Raw genomic sequence first — 14985 nt, 5'->3', positions numbered from 1 at the left:
GGTTTCAGTAAGGTCAGCACTTAAGATGAAAATCAGACAATCAAAAGAACTCTTGAAAGTCCTTTACCCTGCCCATAAAACATGACACACATGGCTCTATTTCCATAACACAGCCATAGGTCCAGGGTAGCCCAATTTTCCGTCTGCAATGATACAAATCACTATTGACTATGTAGAAGCCAAAGTAAATAAATGCCTGGCATTTTGGGGCCGTGTAAGATGAAAAATACGATTATTTATTTTTTTGCCATGATGATGTACAGTTAAATTCATGTAAGTCAAATATGTATATGATGTGACTCTACTGTACACTCCCTGGTAGTTCTCATGCAACAGAAAATCAACACTTTCAATAAACTATACGCACTAAAACATGCAGGCTGTTAAGAAGGCAGCAGGCAGGGAAAAGGATTCTACAGCAGAAATTCAGAAGACCTAGATTTCAGTCCCAACTTTAATACAGATTAAGTTGGGACCCCGTTGGACAAATTATCAAACTTTTCTGGGACCCAGTTTCCTTATCAATAAAACGAGGTGGTTGGACTAGATCTACAAAGTTCCCTTCTCACTCTAAGATGCTAAGGTCCTCTAAAGACTTCCTGAACCAATGCTTACCTTATAATGGAAGGATTCTTCACACTGCTTGCACTGGTATATTCTTGTCTTACAGTGATGGATCATGTGGCTTTCCAAATCTTTGCTGTTGTCAGCTATGTGCTCGCAGATAGGACACTGATAAGGCTGTCTCTGTCGATGGACTCGTAAGTGCTGCTTGATGTAGCCCTTGTTGCCACTTGCGTAGTGACACAGGCGGCAACGGTAGGGTCGTTCGGCATTCGGGATGTATTCCACCACGTTGTTTCCGGACAAACTCGTATCGCTGTTGGGTTGGCACTGGGCGTTGTCCTGCAACTCTTTCAAAATGTCGTCATCTGAAGCGTTTTGGTCTGTCCTTTCTCTCAATTTTTCAATGACAGTGAGTAAGGACATGCTGATGCCTGTCTTAACCTGCCCATCTGACAATTCCTGCCTACCCTCTGGGAGTGCTACCAAGGTGGAGCTACTTTGGTTAAGACTAGTTAGTCCATCGGAAGAGTTTTTAAGTGGCGACATCATTTTTGAATATGCTGCCAATGTACTATCTACTTGCCTTTGACTAGGATCTGGATCTAAAAGGTTTATATCCCCATAGTGCCCCAGGTTGGCTCTTGTCAACTCTGCAGCTCTTATAGGCATTGTGACGAGGGCTTCTGCAGCTAATGAATGCAGTCGGAGAGACTCAGAATTTGTCCTTCTCCGGCCTGGTGGGGCATTCTCATCAGTAGCCAGGCCTTTATTCATTAACTCATCTTTCTTCTCTGAACTGCTCCAGCCTATGATCAAACCCCCAATATCAACAGTACATTTATCAGCATGATAAACATCATCTGTTCCTTCATGCCCAATCTGGGCTTCTGCTGGGCTTAGGTCCTTCCCCTCTTCCATTTCAGTGTTCATGAGGAAGCGCTTCTGTGAAAGGGTTTCTTCAGCACTTGGCAATCGCTCCACTATCACGTTAACATGACCTTTTTTATTAGGGCTGCTGCTGATGATTTTTTGTGCCGATGAAAGGAGGCTATCAGCAAGCAAATTCTCCTCTGCATCAGAAATCACTTCCAGCATTTCTTCCTCACTGGGGTCCAGGGTAATTGACTGACTTAGGTGTACTCCCCTTTCTGCACTCTGTTCTAAAGGAGATGAAGATGATAACTGTTCTGAGCTGCAAATCTGCACCTGCACTGATGGCCCATTGTGGATACTCAGTTCACTGTCTCCAATAGCAATGACCACTGCATCGACCCCACCAGGCGCAGAGGCTGCTGAAGAATCCAGCAGGCCTAGGGGCTCATTTTCATTTTCAAAGATTGGATAGGAGCAATCAACCTCCCCAGCGTGTTTCCAAGCATGTGTTTTCAACATTCTCTGCTGGCCACAAGTATAACTACAAAACAAGCATCGATACATGCCGTACTGTTCGTATGCATACCATTTCCTCCTACCCATTTCTGCCACAGATGCAGTTTGGACAGTCTGAGTCTGCAGATTGTCCACACTTACTGGGATGTCTGGAATGGTTTCATTATCTCTTTCTGTGGTTTTCTGACATGAAGAGTTGGAGGGGCTTATGCACTGTTGGTCTTTGGATTGGGTGTGGCTATTGGCATCATTTTCATGGTCATTCACCACGTGAGCTTCAAGTTCTTCCTGGCTTCTAGATGTAATATGGCACTCCGAGCACATTAGGATCACTTCGTTCTGCTGACCATGCTGCTTAATATGATCTTTTAACACAGAAAAAGATGATGATAAAAACTTACAGAGGCTACACTGATAAGACATAGCCTTCCCTTCATTCTGGGCAAGAGTGTCAGGGGTAAAATTTGTTTGTGACATCTCAGCTCTTCTAGTATCAGCAGCAGGTGACTGGGTTACTTTAGCTGGAATCTCACAAAGCTCTTGGGTTTCAAGAGAGTGTGCTGTAGCACTTGAACGTGGGCGTTTCTTTCCAATTAAAAGACATTTTTGTGACTTTTCATGTTCCACTATCTTGCTTAACTTCTGGATAACATGGATTAATGGATCTGGTTTAGTTTTTCTTTGTTCATCAATTTCCAGTGAAGGACTGATGATACTTTCAGCAGTCAATATAGCTTCCTGTTCCCCAATATCTGGCACCAACATGGCAACACTGCTACTTTCTTCCATATCTAAAAAGGATAATGTAAAACAAAAAAATACCAGGTTACAGGATAATTATAGGCATGTAATTTAGGAAATATAAGCAAATTTTAGTGTCTAAGTATTTTCTAAACTGGAAGCTCCACATCTGTACACCTGGCTATCCCTAGTATAGATTTAAATTGGCTAGAATTTCTCTTTAGAATGCAATCTTCTATCCAGACTAATGATGAAGATACTCCCCTCCATCACTTTTTTCTTTGGAAATGATGATCTTTTTCTCCATTTTTCTGCACTTTCTTTGCCCTCAGCATCTGGCAAGACCAGAAGTATTCCCTCCCTTTTGCACAATGCCAAGAAGAAAATAAAGAAAAGAAAAGAAAAGGAAAGAAAGAAAAGAAAAGAAAGGAAAGAAAGAAGGAAAGAAGGAAGGAAGGAAGGAAGGAAGGAGGGAGGGAAGGAAGGAAGGAAGGAAGGAAAGATAGATAGAAAGAGAGGCTCCTATTTCTTGATTAAAGGAGCAGGGCCATTCTCAAGGCATGTGAAACCCCCTCCAGCTACTGTGAAACATCACTGTGTAAAGCCAGTGACTGATAGAATTCTTGAGAGACTATTTCTTATACCAAATACAGCTGCAGTTTTATTACTAAAATCACAAATTTATTTTTTTCTCCCCAAATCTCTAGAATTGTGAAACTATAGTCATGTAGTCTGTACAGGGCATAGTAAATTTGGGAAAGTACTATACATACGAAACTAAATAAAAGCAATTATCTAGTTCCTACTTTTACTTCCTTTATCTTCCTGAAGATAAACCACAAATTATGCTGTGGTTTTTTTCTGGAGATCATATTAGTGGTCAACTATTACTCATATCCACATATATATACATTTTTTTTTTTTTCCTGAAAGGGTAAGGGACATCAGAGAAGGAAAAATCTGATATCCCAGTTGTTTTAGGTCCAGATTATGACAGAGTCCTTAGAAAGGGTTATCTGTTTGCTCTAATAATGCATTATGGCAGAGGAAGTCACTAAACATAAAATACCCATAAATCTTTCTGCCTAAGTCTAGAATACTCTTTATATTTCCTGGCAGTACTTTCATTTCAAACATTTCCTTTGGCTTAAAGTGAGATTAATTTGTTGACTTGGATCACATTTTTAAGTTTAGGCTTTTTTCCAGCAACAAGTTTTGTTTTTCCACATTTTAGGTGCATTCTGGAATCTTACTCACAACATTCAATAAATGCCAACAAAATTTTTAGTGGCACCAGCTATAGACCAAAGACCACACTATTCTTAAACTTCAGTCCCAGGCTCTGAATTCTTATTTTAGGTGGTGAATCATGGCTGTTCTTCCCTGCATGGCTGAATCAATTCAGCCCCTGCCAAGATGACACCTAATGTCCTGCCAGGCCCCGCCCTCCCCTCTCCCCCACACAGTGCTCTGGCCAGCTTCAGCGCCAGGTCGCCCACAACTCTGGGCAGCAGCTTTCTTCCGCATTTTCTACTCCTTCTGGCAAGCCAGCTTTCTAGATCTAGGTCCACATCAGGCAAAAATGCAAACACTTTCCTCTTGGCTTCTTCAGTACTACTTCTTCCCTTCTTCCTAGTACTACTCTGCCCTATGGGATCAGCATTTCTCTCTTTGCCACTAACTGTCTCTAGCTGCCCTCACAGCAGAATAGGCATTCCGTGACCATTTCAACAGTGACACCTACCCTGGCTCCCAAAGGCCCGTGGTCCTTCAGCCACTCTCCCTTAAACAATCTCTCAAAAGACTAGTTCTATCTTTCTCAGGTAGAAGGAACGAAAGTTTTTTAGATCTCTATACACAGCTGTGAGTCATTAAAGAAGAGACCAATGGGGGAACAATTTCTTTCCTTAGAAAAACCCTTTTGTGACTTAAGTCACTTTATTGTCTTAGAATTCTGCATTTTTAGGCCAAGGGGAGCTGTGGCTCTTCATGTGACTACTGATTTCCCTTTAAGGTGATTAACTTAAGGCTTTATTTCTTTCAGTTCAATGGTTAAATGCAAATTGGTTAAACAGTAAGTTTAATAATAGGAATCCTCAAACATTCAATTTTCTGGACACAATATGGCTCTCTACTGTAGATCTAAGGTCTCTTTCCCCATGAAATGTAACACCCATGTAGGCTGACTAATCATCTGGAGGTTAACAAGCGACTGTTTGTTCAAGAGACCCTGCACACCCACAGGGTTACAAAGGTGACTCACGTTATCTCTCTTCTACTTAATGATATAAGAGAAGTGACAGAGACCAGTGCAAATTGCTCCCTGTGGATATTTCAGTGTGTACCTTAAAAAGAAAGTGAAGTGAAGAGAAGGAGGAGTTCATCTTAACTCAAGAAAAAGACTAATACAAAAGAATCTGACAAAACATTCAGATTTTTAAAGCTGTGTCTGCTCAGGCATTAAGAGCTAATGGAAATTTGCAGCAGATGCTCCAATTTTCCCTGAACATTTATGTAAGTATCTCATTTTAAAGGCTGCATACATTTGGGGATAAATACAGTAATGGAAGCTATAAAACAGATATGACAACATAAAATACATCAAGAAACACCTGAAAAACCAGTTTGGGTCCACATGCAAAATCAATGCACAGGTTAATCTAATAAAAACGAGTATCTGTTTAAAAAAAAGCTAGATAAACAGCTGATAATAAAGTATACACAGAGGGGAAGTTACTGTAAGGCCAGCTCTTGAAATTTTCACAAAAATTTTACTTAGACTACTAATGCCGAAATACATATATATGGGACTGCATGGCAAGTGAAATAAATCTGAACAAGAGACGAAATAAGGAGTATACCTACAATGTCAGTGGCTCAATAATGAATGACAACATAAACTGTGACAATTTGCATACCCTCCCTGGCCTCCAAGAGATCAACATAAACACAGCTTTAAAACAACTACCATGGTGATAGTGCAGGGGTGGGGTGGACAGAATGAGAATCAAGTAAGAATGACTAATTATGTGACTGAAGTTGAATGATAAGTACCTAGGAACTCATTGTTCTTTCTACTTATGTACATGCACAGAAATTTTACTTAGACTACTAATGCAGAAATACAAATATGTGTGTGTGTGTAAAAATCGTTACGTACGAGGCACAAGGCAAAGTGTCAAGACAAACAGAAAAATTTTAAATTCTTAATACTTGTAGTTTAAAACTGAGTTGAATGGATAAGGCAAACATTCAGAGGTTAAAAAGTAAAAGCTTTTAACAATGCAATGGTACACAAGGTAAAAGAAAAGGCAACAGTCAATGACCAAATCCTGAGACTGAAGAGCTCCTTTGGGCTAGCAAGGTAAGCAAAAGCTTCATGGAGAGGTAAGATGTCTACTGGTTCCCAAAGGATGGGCAGCAGGCCAGACATCATCTGTTTGCCCTCTAGGCTCACTGTATCCTCCTCTCCATTCTGCTTTGTCTCAGGAGGGATTACATCACTAGGCTCCCCTGCCCTCTGGTTTCTGGTTGAGGTCAGCCAATGAAGACAGATCAGAGGGAGATAGCAGAGTGAGATCAGAATATTCATTGTCCTGGTTCACAATCTCTAGGTCACCGTGGATTGGCCGTGTTTCTCAACAGAAGGTTATTTCTCTCCAGGCAGGTTGCTCTACAAGAGCCTTCTTCTGATTCTGATACCTCTCCCTCTCCTGATGCGGCTAGCTCCAGATAGCTGCATTCTGCTGTGGTTTGCTTATTTAAGTCCAACACCTTTATTATTAAGATATTTGTAAATACACTTTCCTTGAATTATCCTCATTTCAGCATGCCATTTGCTTCCTTGGAATACTGCTGATAGAAGTTGCCACAAGGGTAGCAGTGACAAGAAAAGCAGCCATGACATTACTATATTTTTAGAAGTGAGAATAAGCATGCTATCTAGGGGTGAGTGAAAAGATCAATATGGCTGAATAGGAAAGTTCGCTAGGAGGAAAGAAGACTACAGGCATTAGCAAAACAGGAGATTTCCTGTTTGGAATTCTTAGACATAACAATGTTACGGTAAATATATTAAACTGTTACAAATAATAAACAAAAGTTGTATCCCAAACCAGAAAAGTTCCATAACCCTTTCTACCAAGTCTCTCAAATCTTTCCTTGACAACAGTGTTCCACAGACAAACGCTTCTAATTAATATCTTTGTCACCAAAAGTTAAGAGCCAAATTATTTCAGTTGTCTTTATTTCCTTATAATTTGCTATTTGGTTTATCTGGGTATCTAATTAGTTCCTTACAGTTACAGCAGTATGGTTATCATGAGGAAAATCAAGTTGAACAATTCATGTGGGCCTGGAGAAAAGGCTATAATTTTCTGTGTATATATAAAGACAGTACCATATGATACAAAAGAACCTTCTCTTTCAGAATAAGAATTTGTTTTTTTCCAAAATTTTGTGCTATACCAAAACTGGAAAAAAAAAATGTGCTATAGAAGTAATGGCCACTAAATTCCCCATTCTTCCAGATTATCGTAATTCTAAAATATGACACATTTATTTTGCTCCAGCCAAAAGGCAGGTGATAAAAGCTCAAGGGTCCCTCCCCTAAAGTGCCCTCAATTAGCTGTGTGACCTTAGGCAAGTCACTGTCTCTGAATTTTAGATTGCTTAGATGTAAAACAAGCCAGTGAAGCTAGATGAACTTTCAGGTCCCTGAATTATAAACTGTCTATAAAGTTACATGGAAGCTGCTTGCACATTATTTAAAGATTTACCTCACTATATTGGCTATAGTTAATTTGATTTAAAATCTTCTGAGTTCAAGGTAATTATTAATTACCACTAAGAAAAAAATGAGTATAAATATCACAAGTATATGAGTTTCATAGTCTGGAGTTTCTTAATTGGCACATAGCCTGAAAGAACATTCTAATTTGGCAGCTGCAATGAAGACATAAGGTCTAACTAACATTAACCAATATTCAGATTTACTATCATTTATTGAGCACCTATAATGTGCCAACCAGGGTGCTGGAGACTACAAAAATGACTGAGGAAATCCTCGCCCATGAGGTGCAAGTCTAGGGAGTAATGCCTATGTAGAGTTTGTGTAATATTCAAATGATGGTGTGGTTTTTTTTGGTTTGTTTTTTTTGCAGATGAGGAACCTGAGACTCATAAAGTGGTAACTGGTTTAAGAACAGGAATCCAGGCCAATCTGATTCTAAAACCATGCTTTCTCTAAAGTACCAATTCTCCTTTGCATTCTCAATGAGAACAAAAAGGTATAAAGTATCAATACTGAAAAGAATAACAGCTCCTTACAGCTAGGCTGTATCAAACATGTTAGTGGTATCTGATCCTCATAACTCTTTGGGACAGGCTACGTGGGTGTTATACAGTCTCATAAATAAGGAAACACTCGGTGTGGTTTAAGTGACTTACCCAAGGTTACATGGCTGTTAAGTGGCAGAGCCAGTGTCTTTCAAATCAATTCCTGAAATTAATACAGTCCCTTGGATCAATCTTCAAAATCCAGCTGTGACCAAGAACGAAAGTATATAGTATCAAACATTTCTCTTTCTTGGTGAAACAAAGTAATGAATTTCTTTGGCAGCGAAAAATTTCTCAGTATTCCATATAAAAAGAAATTCAGAGGAATGTTCATGCAATCTCATTACATAATGCAAATTTAAATAATTTAACAAGCAGACTTGAGGATTTTGCAGAAGTTAGGAAAAATTAGCTCTGGAAACTTCTCCCAATAATTGTATATTTTGTTTTACCTCAGAATTTACGTACTGGACCCAACACTATTGGTTTTACTGACATCATTTTCTAATGAGAATGCAACAATAATTGTACATAGCTATTTTAATCTAAACTAAATATAAAATCTAACGAGTGATTCTGCAAATTTTGCAAGCACAGTAGGCAGAAGAGCAGCATAAAAAGACATGACCCGGTGGTGTGACCTATATATCTTCTAATGCAGTTTCCTACTCTGGTCCTACATTTCTTTGCCACTGTTTCTTACACTGCCTAGAATAAATCTAAAAGATAAAAAATGCTTATTCGTTTCACCTAGAATGCAACTATCTTATCGATCACGGTTAAATAAAATAGTTCACCGTCAGGGCAGAAAAAACATCTTTAGGCCTCCCCTGAAGTTAATTTTAACGAGTTAGTGAGGTAAAGGAATGAAGGGCCAGGCTTTCTTTTAATCGATAACGCAACCCATACACTGAGTGACAGCGGAGTACTGGAGAAAGTGCAAACTCAAAAGAGGTGATAAATCCAATAACTGCCTGATAAGAGCGATGCAGACTGACAGCAAATTACAGCCCACTGCAAAAACTTAAAAAGACCGCCTTGGGGCTGGGAAAGTAGCCTCCACCTTATTAATCACCCCAGCCTTCTAACAAACCATTCATTCGGTGCCCCCAGGTCTTAAGAGGTGGGAACTTTCCCCAGTGGTCTCCTTGATCTCTGGAGATTCTATTGAAGAGGATGGTAGTAAATGCAGAAGACCAGCACTGCGTTTCTCTATTAGCTTTTTCTATACCACGCATTGGCTAAAGGACTAAGATGATGGGGAATGAGGGGGCTTGGAAAATAAATCAAAAGATACTGTGAGAACAGCGTGGCTGACTCCAGCCCCGCCGGTCTAAGCGATCTCAAGTCGGAAGAAGGAAGCAACGCCTGCGGGCGGGCCTGCGGGCGCACGGGGCTGGTGACAGTATGCGCGGAGCAGCAGGTTCCCCCACCCCCAGCTGCAGGGCAAGCCCGGGGTCTCCGCAGGCCTTGCTGCACAGACGACAGAATTGGGACACGGAACTTGGGGCATGTGGCTAGCACCGGGCGGGGGTCGGCCAGCAGAGGAGGAAGCGAGCGCCGGCAGAGGCCTGAGGGGAGGATGCACATGGCTGGCGGCGGCGCTAACAGCGGGCGGAGGGGCGGCCCCGGGACGCGGTACCTGCGGTCAGGCGGTGGCTGCTGCTTCCGCGAGCCTCCTTTGGCCAGCCAGGACCCGGCCGTGCCCTCGCCCTTGTTCTTGCCCACCTCTCTCCCGGCTCTTTTCCCTCTTTTCCCCCGCTTTCCCCCTCCTCATCCGGAGCTCCAAAATGGCGGCGCTGGGGACAGATCACGTGAGCCGCGAGTGGGTCAGGTGACCCGAATGGCGGGCAGCAGGGGCGGGGCGAGGCTCAGGCTCCGCCCACGGGCATTCCGGGCCGGCTGGGCCGGACCTGCGGGAGTGGGGCTCTCTAGCGGGTTTATCCTCTTGCAAACCCCGGCTCCCGGCGGGGTTTGGGCCCAGTTGCCTGGCCCTCACGGCCCCTTTCAGACGTCTAGGTTTAGAAGTCACCGTGTATTCACTTTGGCATCTCCCACGTCACCTAAATCCGCTGTGGGCTAGCTTCATCACCCCACTCCGCAATTGGCTTTTAACAAAGGACATTGACTTTTTTTTTCCTTTCTTTCTTTAGCCTGGCTTCTGAATTTGTATTAGTTCTTTTGGTAGGGCTGTACATTTTGAGGTGTTCTTGGCTAAAATGTAGCGGTCCTAGCCAGGCTCACGGCTTGGCTTTAAGTGGTTCCTGTTAAGGGCCAGAGTTGACTCTGGGAAATCTTGTTGCTTGAGAGATTCAGAATTTGCAGGTTAGTAGGATCAGACCCAGTTACACAACCTCAAACCTCCGAGGGCACGACAGTGTTTGTCATTGGGATCTGTTTTATGAAAGAAAGATTCCAGGGTGTTTTGCCGGCTAACAGTGAAAAAGGGACTAGGTGAACCATTACAGCCAAGTTCACCAAAAATGCTGAATAGTTTTGCTATATTAGGAGCTATGCAGCATGGTGCTCTGGTCTGGACTCAGCGGGTGGGCTGCAGAGATGAGCAAGGGAGTAAAACTGAAGGTTCTGGTCATTGTAATGGAATGTGGTGAGACACCTCTACTCCAGATCTTTGAGAGGCTTCTACAGCTGGCTGGGCTGTCCACTGTCCTGGGAGGAAGATCCAACAAAATTTAGAATCAGACAGGCTGATAATTCCTGTTACTGTATATTAGGGTACGAATTCATCTGAATTTAGGAAACCAGCAAAATTAGATTTTTTTTTGAGTTGGAGCCTCACTCTGTCACCCAGGCTGGGGTGCAGAGGGACCATCTTGGCTCATTGCAATCTCCACCTTTTGGGTTCAAGCTATTCTCCTGCCTCAGCCTCCCCAGGAGCTGGGATTACAGGGATACGCCACCATGTCCGGCTAATTTTTGTATTTGTAGTAGAGACAGGGTTTCACCACATTGGCCAGACTGGTCTCGAACTCCTGACCTCAAGTGATCTGCCCACCTTGGCCTCCCAGAGTGCTGGGATTACAGGCGTTAGCCACCATGCCCAGCAGCAAAGTTATAATTCTGCTATTCCAATTATACCAAATAGCTATGAAGAAGTAAAAATAAAATGTTGAGTAATTTTGTTTCAATGAAAGGTGAGAGATTGAGCAGGAGGCTAACTTAGAAGGATGGAAGGAAAAACAATCAAGGAAAATCAGAAATACAAAGTGTTCAAAGGGAGAACAAACAAGAAATATGGGCTATTGGCACAAACAATCCTAGCTTCCCCTCCCCTCCCCTCCTCTCCCCTTCTCCCTTCCTCCCTTCCCCTTCCCTTTTCTTTCTTTCTTTTTTTTTTTTGAGCCAGAATTTCAGTCTTGTTGCCCAGGCTGGAGTGCAATGGCATGATCGATCTCGGCTCACTGCAACCTCCACCTCCCAGATTCAAGCAATTCTCCTGCCTCAGCCTCTTGAGTACTTGGGATTACAGGCATTTACCACCATGCCCAGCTAATTCTTTTCTCTATGTTGGTTAGGTTTCTAATGTTGGTTAGGCTGGTCTCGAACTCCTGACCTCAAGTGATTCACCTGCCTTGGCCTCCCAAAGTGCTGGGATTACAGGTGTGAGCCACTGCACCTGGCTATGTAGTGCATTTTCTTTATCCATTTTACGGTTGTTAGGCACTTTGGTTGATTACATGTCTTTGCAATTGTCAATAGTGCTTCAGTAAATATGAGTGCAGGTGTCTTTTTGCTAGAATGATTTATCTTCCTTTGGGTATACACCCAGGAGTGGGATTGTTGGGTGGAATGGTAGTTCTAATTTTAGTTCTCTGAGAAATCTGTTTGTTACTGCAGGATGACACAGCCACTGATACCCCCTCCCTACTCTGATATACCTGGAACAGCCAGAGCCATTAGGAAGAAATCATTATAGGCAGAAACAAATGATGATGAAAAAATCGAGACCTTCATTCCTGAAGACTGAGAAGGTATACAATGCAGAATCTGATAGGAAAACCAAGGAAACTTTAAAAAGCCTGGAACACAGAACCTCAGTATTTCTGTTTCTTAGAAAAGAACTCTCCAGGAAATTACAGTCAACTTTTTAAGTCAGAAGAATGCAAAGGCATTCAGATGTAGTTCCATTGAACTTGTGGACATCTCACCTAAACTCTTCTCAGCACCTCTCACCTGCCACAGTGTTATTTATCATGATTTAATTAAACAATCCTAGTAAGATGTAGTGTTGTAGATAGGAAAACCGCTTACTCAGTTATCTAGTGCCTATTCAGTGGAATCTGATTCCGCCTCCAGATGAGAGATGACCCAGTAACTGAATCCCTCCACACACCTTGTTATTTTACTTTGGGGCCATTAATTAGTCGATGAGGTTAAAGGTTTTGCTTCTTCTACAAGTATCATGAGTCTCTGTATCTCCTAAAGTGACCAGGGAGCCTGATGATGCATAGTGCTTTATAAGTTGAACTGGAGCACTGCTTACATTTTGGGAACGCTACAGACAGTGCCTCGAGTAAGTTGCCAAGGTGATGACTGGTTGCAAACCGAATGAGACATCGAACCAGTTGAAACTGGAGGAAGACCTACTTCTTTCCAGCCACAATACTTACGAAGGACGCCTCGTCTTTGATGTGATAAGATTAGATTAGATTTCTTTTGAAGGGATTAATCATGTAAGTCTTTGGCACCGCACAGAAAATTGGACGAGACGTGTGGCCCGTATTTCTTCAAGCTGTAATTTTTATCATGACCTTTAAAAAACATACTGCCTCAAAAAAGGAAAGATTGTGGAAGGGTGAGAGGAGGCAAGAGAACTAAAAGGAAAAAAAGGATGTGGTAGTGCGAGCTGAGAAAAATAAACCCCAAAATTGCCCCTGACTTTGCTACTTAGTGCTCGTGGGACTGTGAGAAAGTGGGTTCCATCTTTCCGATGTTTTCACTTTGCTTGTAAAACAAGAAGTTCAATTTATCCTTTTATTGAGCTTCAGATGACTGGTATATGGAAGCACGGAGTTTAATGATAGGAGTCCTCTGGGTTCAGGATGGGACTTCGTCATTAAGAATAATGGCAAGACTTGATTTTATTAATGAATGAAAAGATTGCTTGATGTAAGTCAGAAGGAATGTAAGATGAAAAGACGTGATATATTATTATATACAGCTGTCAGTAATAAATTAACATTAGCTCTGGGTTCCTTACACTTTGCATCCTGAATATACACCTAGAAATACTTCGTAATTATAGTTCAGGTCTCGAGGACCATCATAAATTATCCACCTGTCATTCATTCTCTGCTAAAAGCCACAGACCTACGTTTTTCCAACAGCACATTGACATGTAAAATCCCTGGTGCTATGAGGCATACATATTAATGTATTTCTTATTGGGGCCCAAGTAAACCAGAAGGATAAGGGTACATAATGACCAACCATGACAACGAAGAGGAGGAGAAAGGGCGGGGGACATGATTGTGAAAGCCAGGGTTGGCTCTGGTTAACTAACACTGGTCTTTGCTTAATTTGCAGCTCAGTTGTTTTGGGTCTGAGATGCTAATTGATTTAGAAAAGGCCCACCGAGGAACTCAGTGGACATAGCAGCCCTGCAGTCAATGCTGTGATGGAATTCTCTCCAGAGTTCCCCTAGCCCTGGGACCCTGTCTTAGACTCAGGACCTTGGTATAAGGACAAGAATCAATAATGGTGACATCTAGTGGCCCACGTGCAACGTGCAGCCAAGCCACAGGACACTGCAGTGGAAAGTGGGACCTGTGCCTGGTCCAAGCCGACATAGGCCTGACCCCGAGCTCCTGAATCAGCCTGAGAGTTTGGTGTCTGGCAGAGATTCCCCGCATTCATGTTGATTTGTGATTGGGATCCAGGAAACGCACCAGCAGGCTGGGAGTGGAGGTGGAGGGGGGCTGCTTTTGAGGCCGACAGGAGGCTCCTCTCTGTCTAGTCTGCATATGCCACAGACTGGTGCTGCAGGAAAGTGTGGCTCGGCGGAGCTAGCGGTGGAGCAGGGAGCTTGCCTCCGCCAGACTGTCTTTCTGCCTCAACGCAGACTGGTTATTGGAACGCTCAAGCAATTTTCAGTCGTCTTTGTCAATAAAGTCAGTCTCTTCTCTGCAAGGGGAATGAAAATGAGATTTTGAGGCCTCCAAAGAGCTCTCTCCTTTGGCCATTTTTCTCTACCCAGGAGCCAGGGAGTGGCTCCGCCGAGCTGGGTAGGAGCTACCTGCTCTGTCCCAAACCCCTGTTGACAGGTAATACCTGTCAAGAAGACAATGTGACTGTAATAGGATACCGCTGAATTCTTCCTAGAGAAGCCGTTTCCTGAAAGCAGTGGCCTTTATGGATGAGGGGAGCAGAGGAAGAAAATGAAAAGAAGAAGGAGGAGAAGATGAAGAAAGACACTGAAAGGAAAAAGTAACTGCTAATCAAACCAAGAGAGCCCAGCTAAGGGGTAATCCTGCAACTTAAAAATATGTCATTTGTTATTTTGACAGTTCCTCTTGAGGTGATAGACTAGGAGGAGCTGCTGGCATCATCACTGACTGGCTGCGAGTTCCACTTCTTGCTTCTTTAAGACGTCGGTAAATGGATAACTGTAGATGGCAAGGAGTCTATCTTCTAAGGTTCGCAGCTTGAGCTCCTCCTATACTGGGGAAGACCAAGCAGAGGGAACATGGTATAGTGTTTGACCTTCTGGGAGGTTTCTTATTTATTTATTGATTGACACTGACTCTTGCTATGTCGCCCAGGCTGGAGTGCAGTGGTCCAATCTCGGCTCACTGCAAGCTCTGCCTCACGGGTTCCAATGATTCTCCTGCCTCAGCCTCCCAGGTAGCTGGGATTACAGGCATGTGCTACCACGCCTGGCTAATTTTTGTGTTTTTAGTAAAGACAGGGTTTTACCACATTGCCCAGGCT

General features: G+C 42.7%; 1 protein-coding gene across 4 annotated transcripts in view; it reads right to left on the bottom strand.

Moving 5' to 3' along the window:
- ZNF507 (zinc finger protein 507) overlaps positions 1 to 9841 on the bottom strand; it is a 39313-nt gene extending 29472 nt beyond the window's left edge. For 2 of the 4 annotated variants that reach the window (XM_002761977.6, XM_008987672.5), the window contains exons 1-3: positions 9677 to 9841; positions 8146 to 8239; positions 616 to 2747 (exon numbers count right to left, since the gene is read on the bottom strand). In XM_002761977.6, the coding sequence (XP_002762023.1) occupies positions 616 to 2745 (2130 nt within the window). In that variant the 5' untranslated portion in view covers positions 2746 to 2747; positions 8146 to 8239; positions 9677 to 9841. The remainder of the gene's footprint in view (positions 1 to 615; positions 2748 to 8145; positions 8240 to 9676) is intronic. The other 2 variants (XM_002761976.6, XM_078362093.1) reach the window with 1 other exon arrangement.
- Between the last annotated feature and the right edge of the window lie 5144 nt (positions 9842 to 14985).

The sequence above is a fragment of the Callithrix jacchus genome, chromosome 22, assembly GCF_049354715.1.
Source record: "Callithrix jacchus isolate 240 chromosome 22, calJac240_pri, whole genome shotgun sequence".
Lineage (NCBI taxonomy): Eukaryota > Metazoa > Chordata > Mammalia > Primates > Cebidae > Callithrix > Callithrix jacchus.
This window is presented reverse-complemented; position numbering and strand designations above follow the sequence as displayed.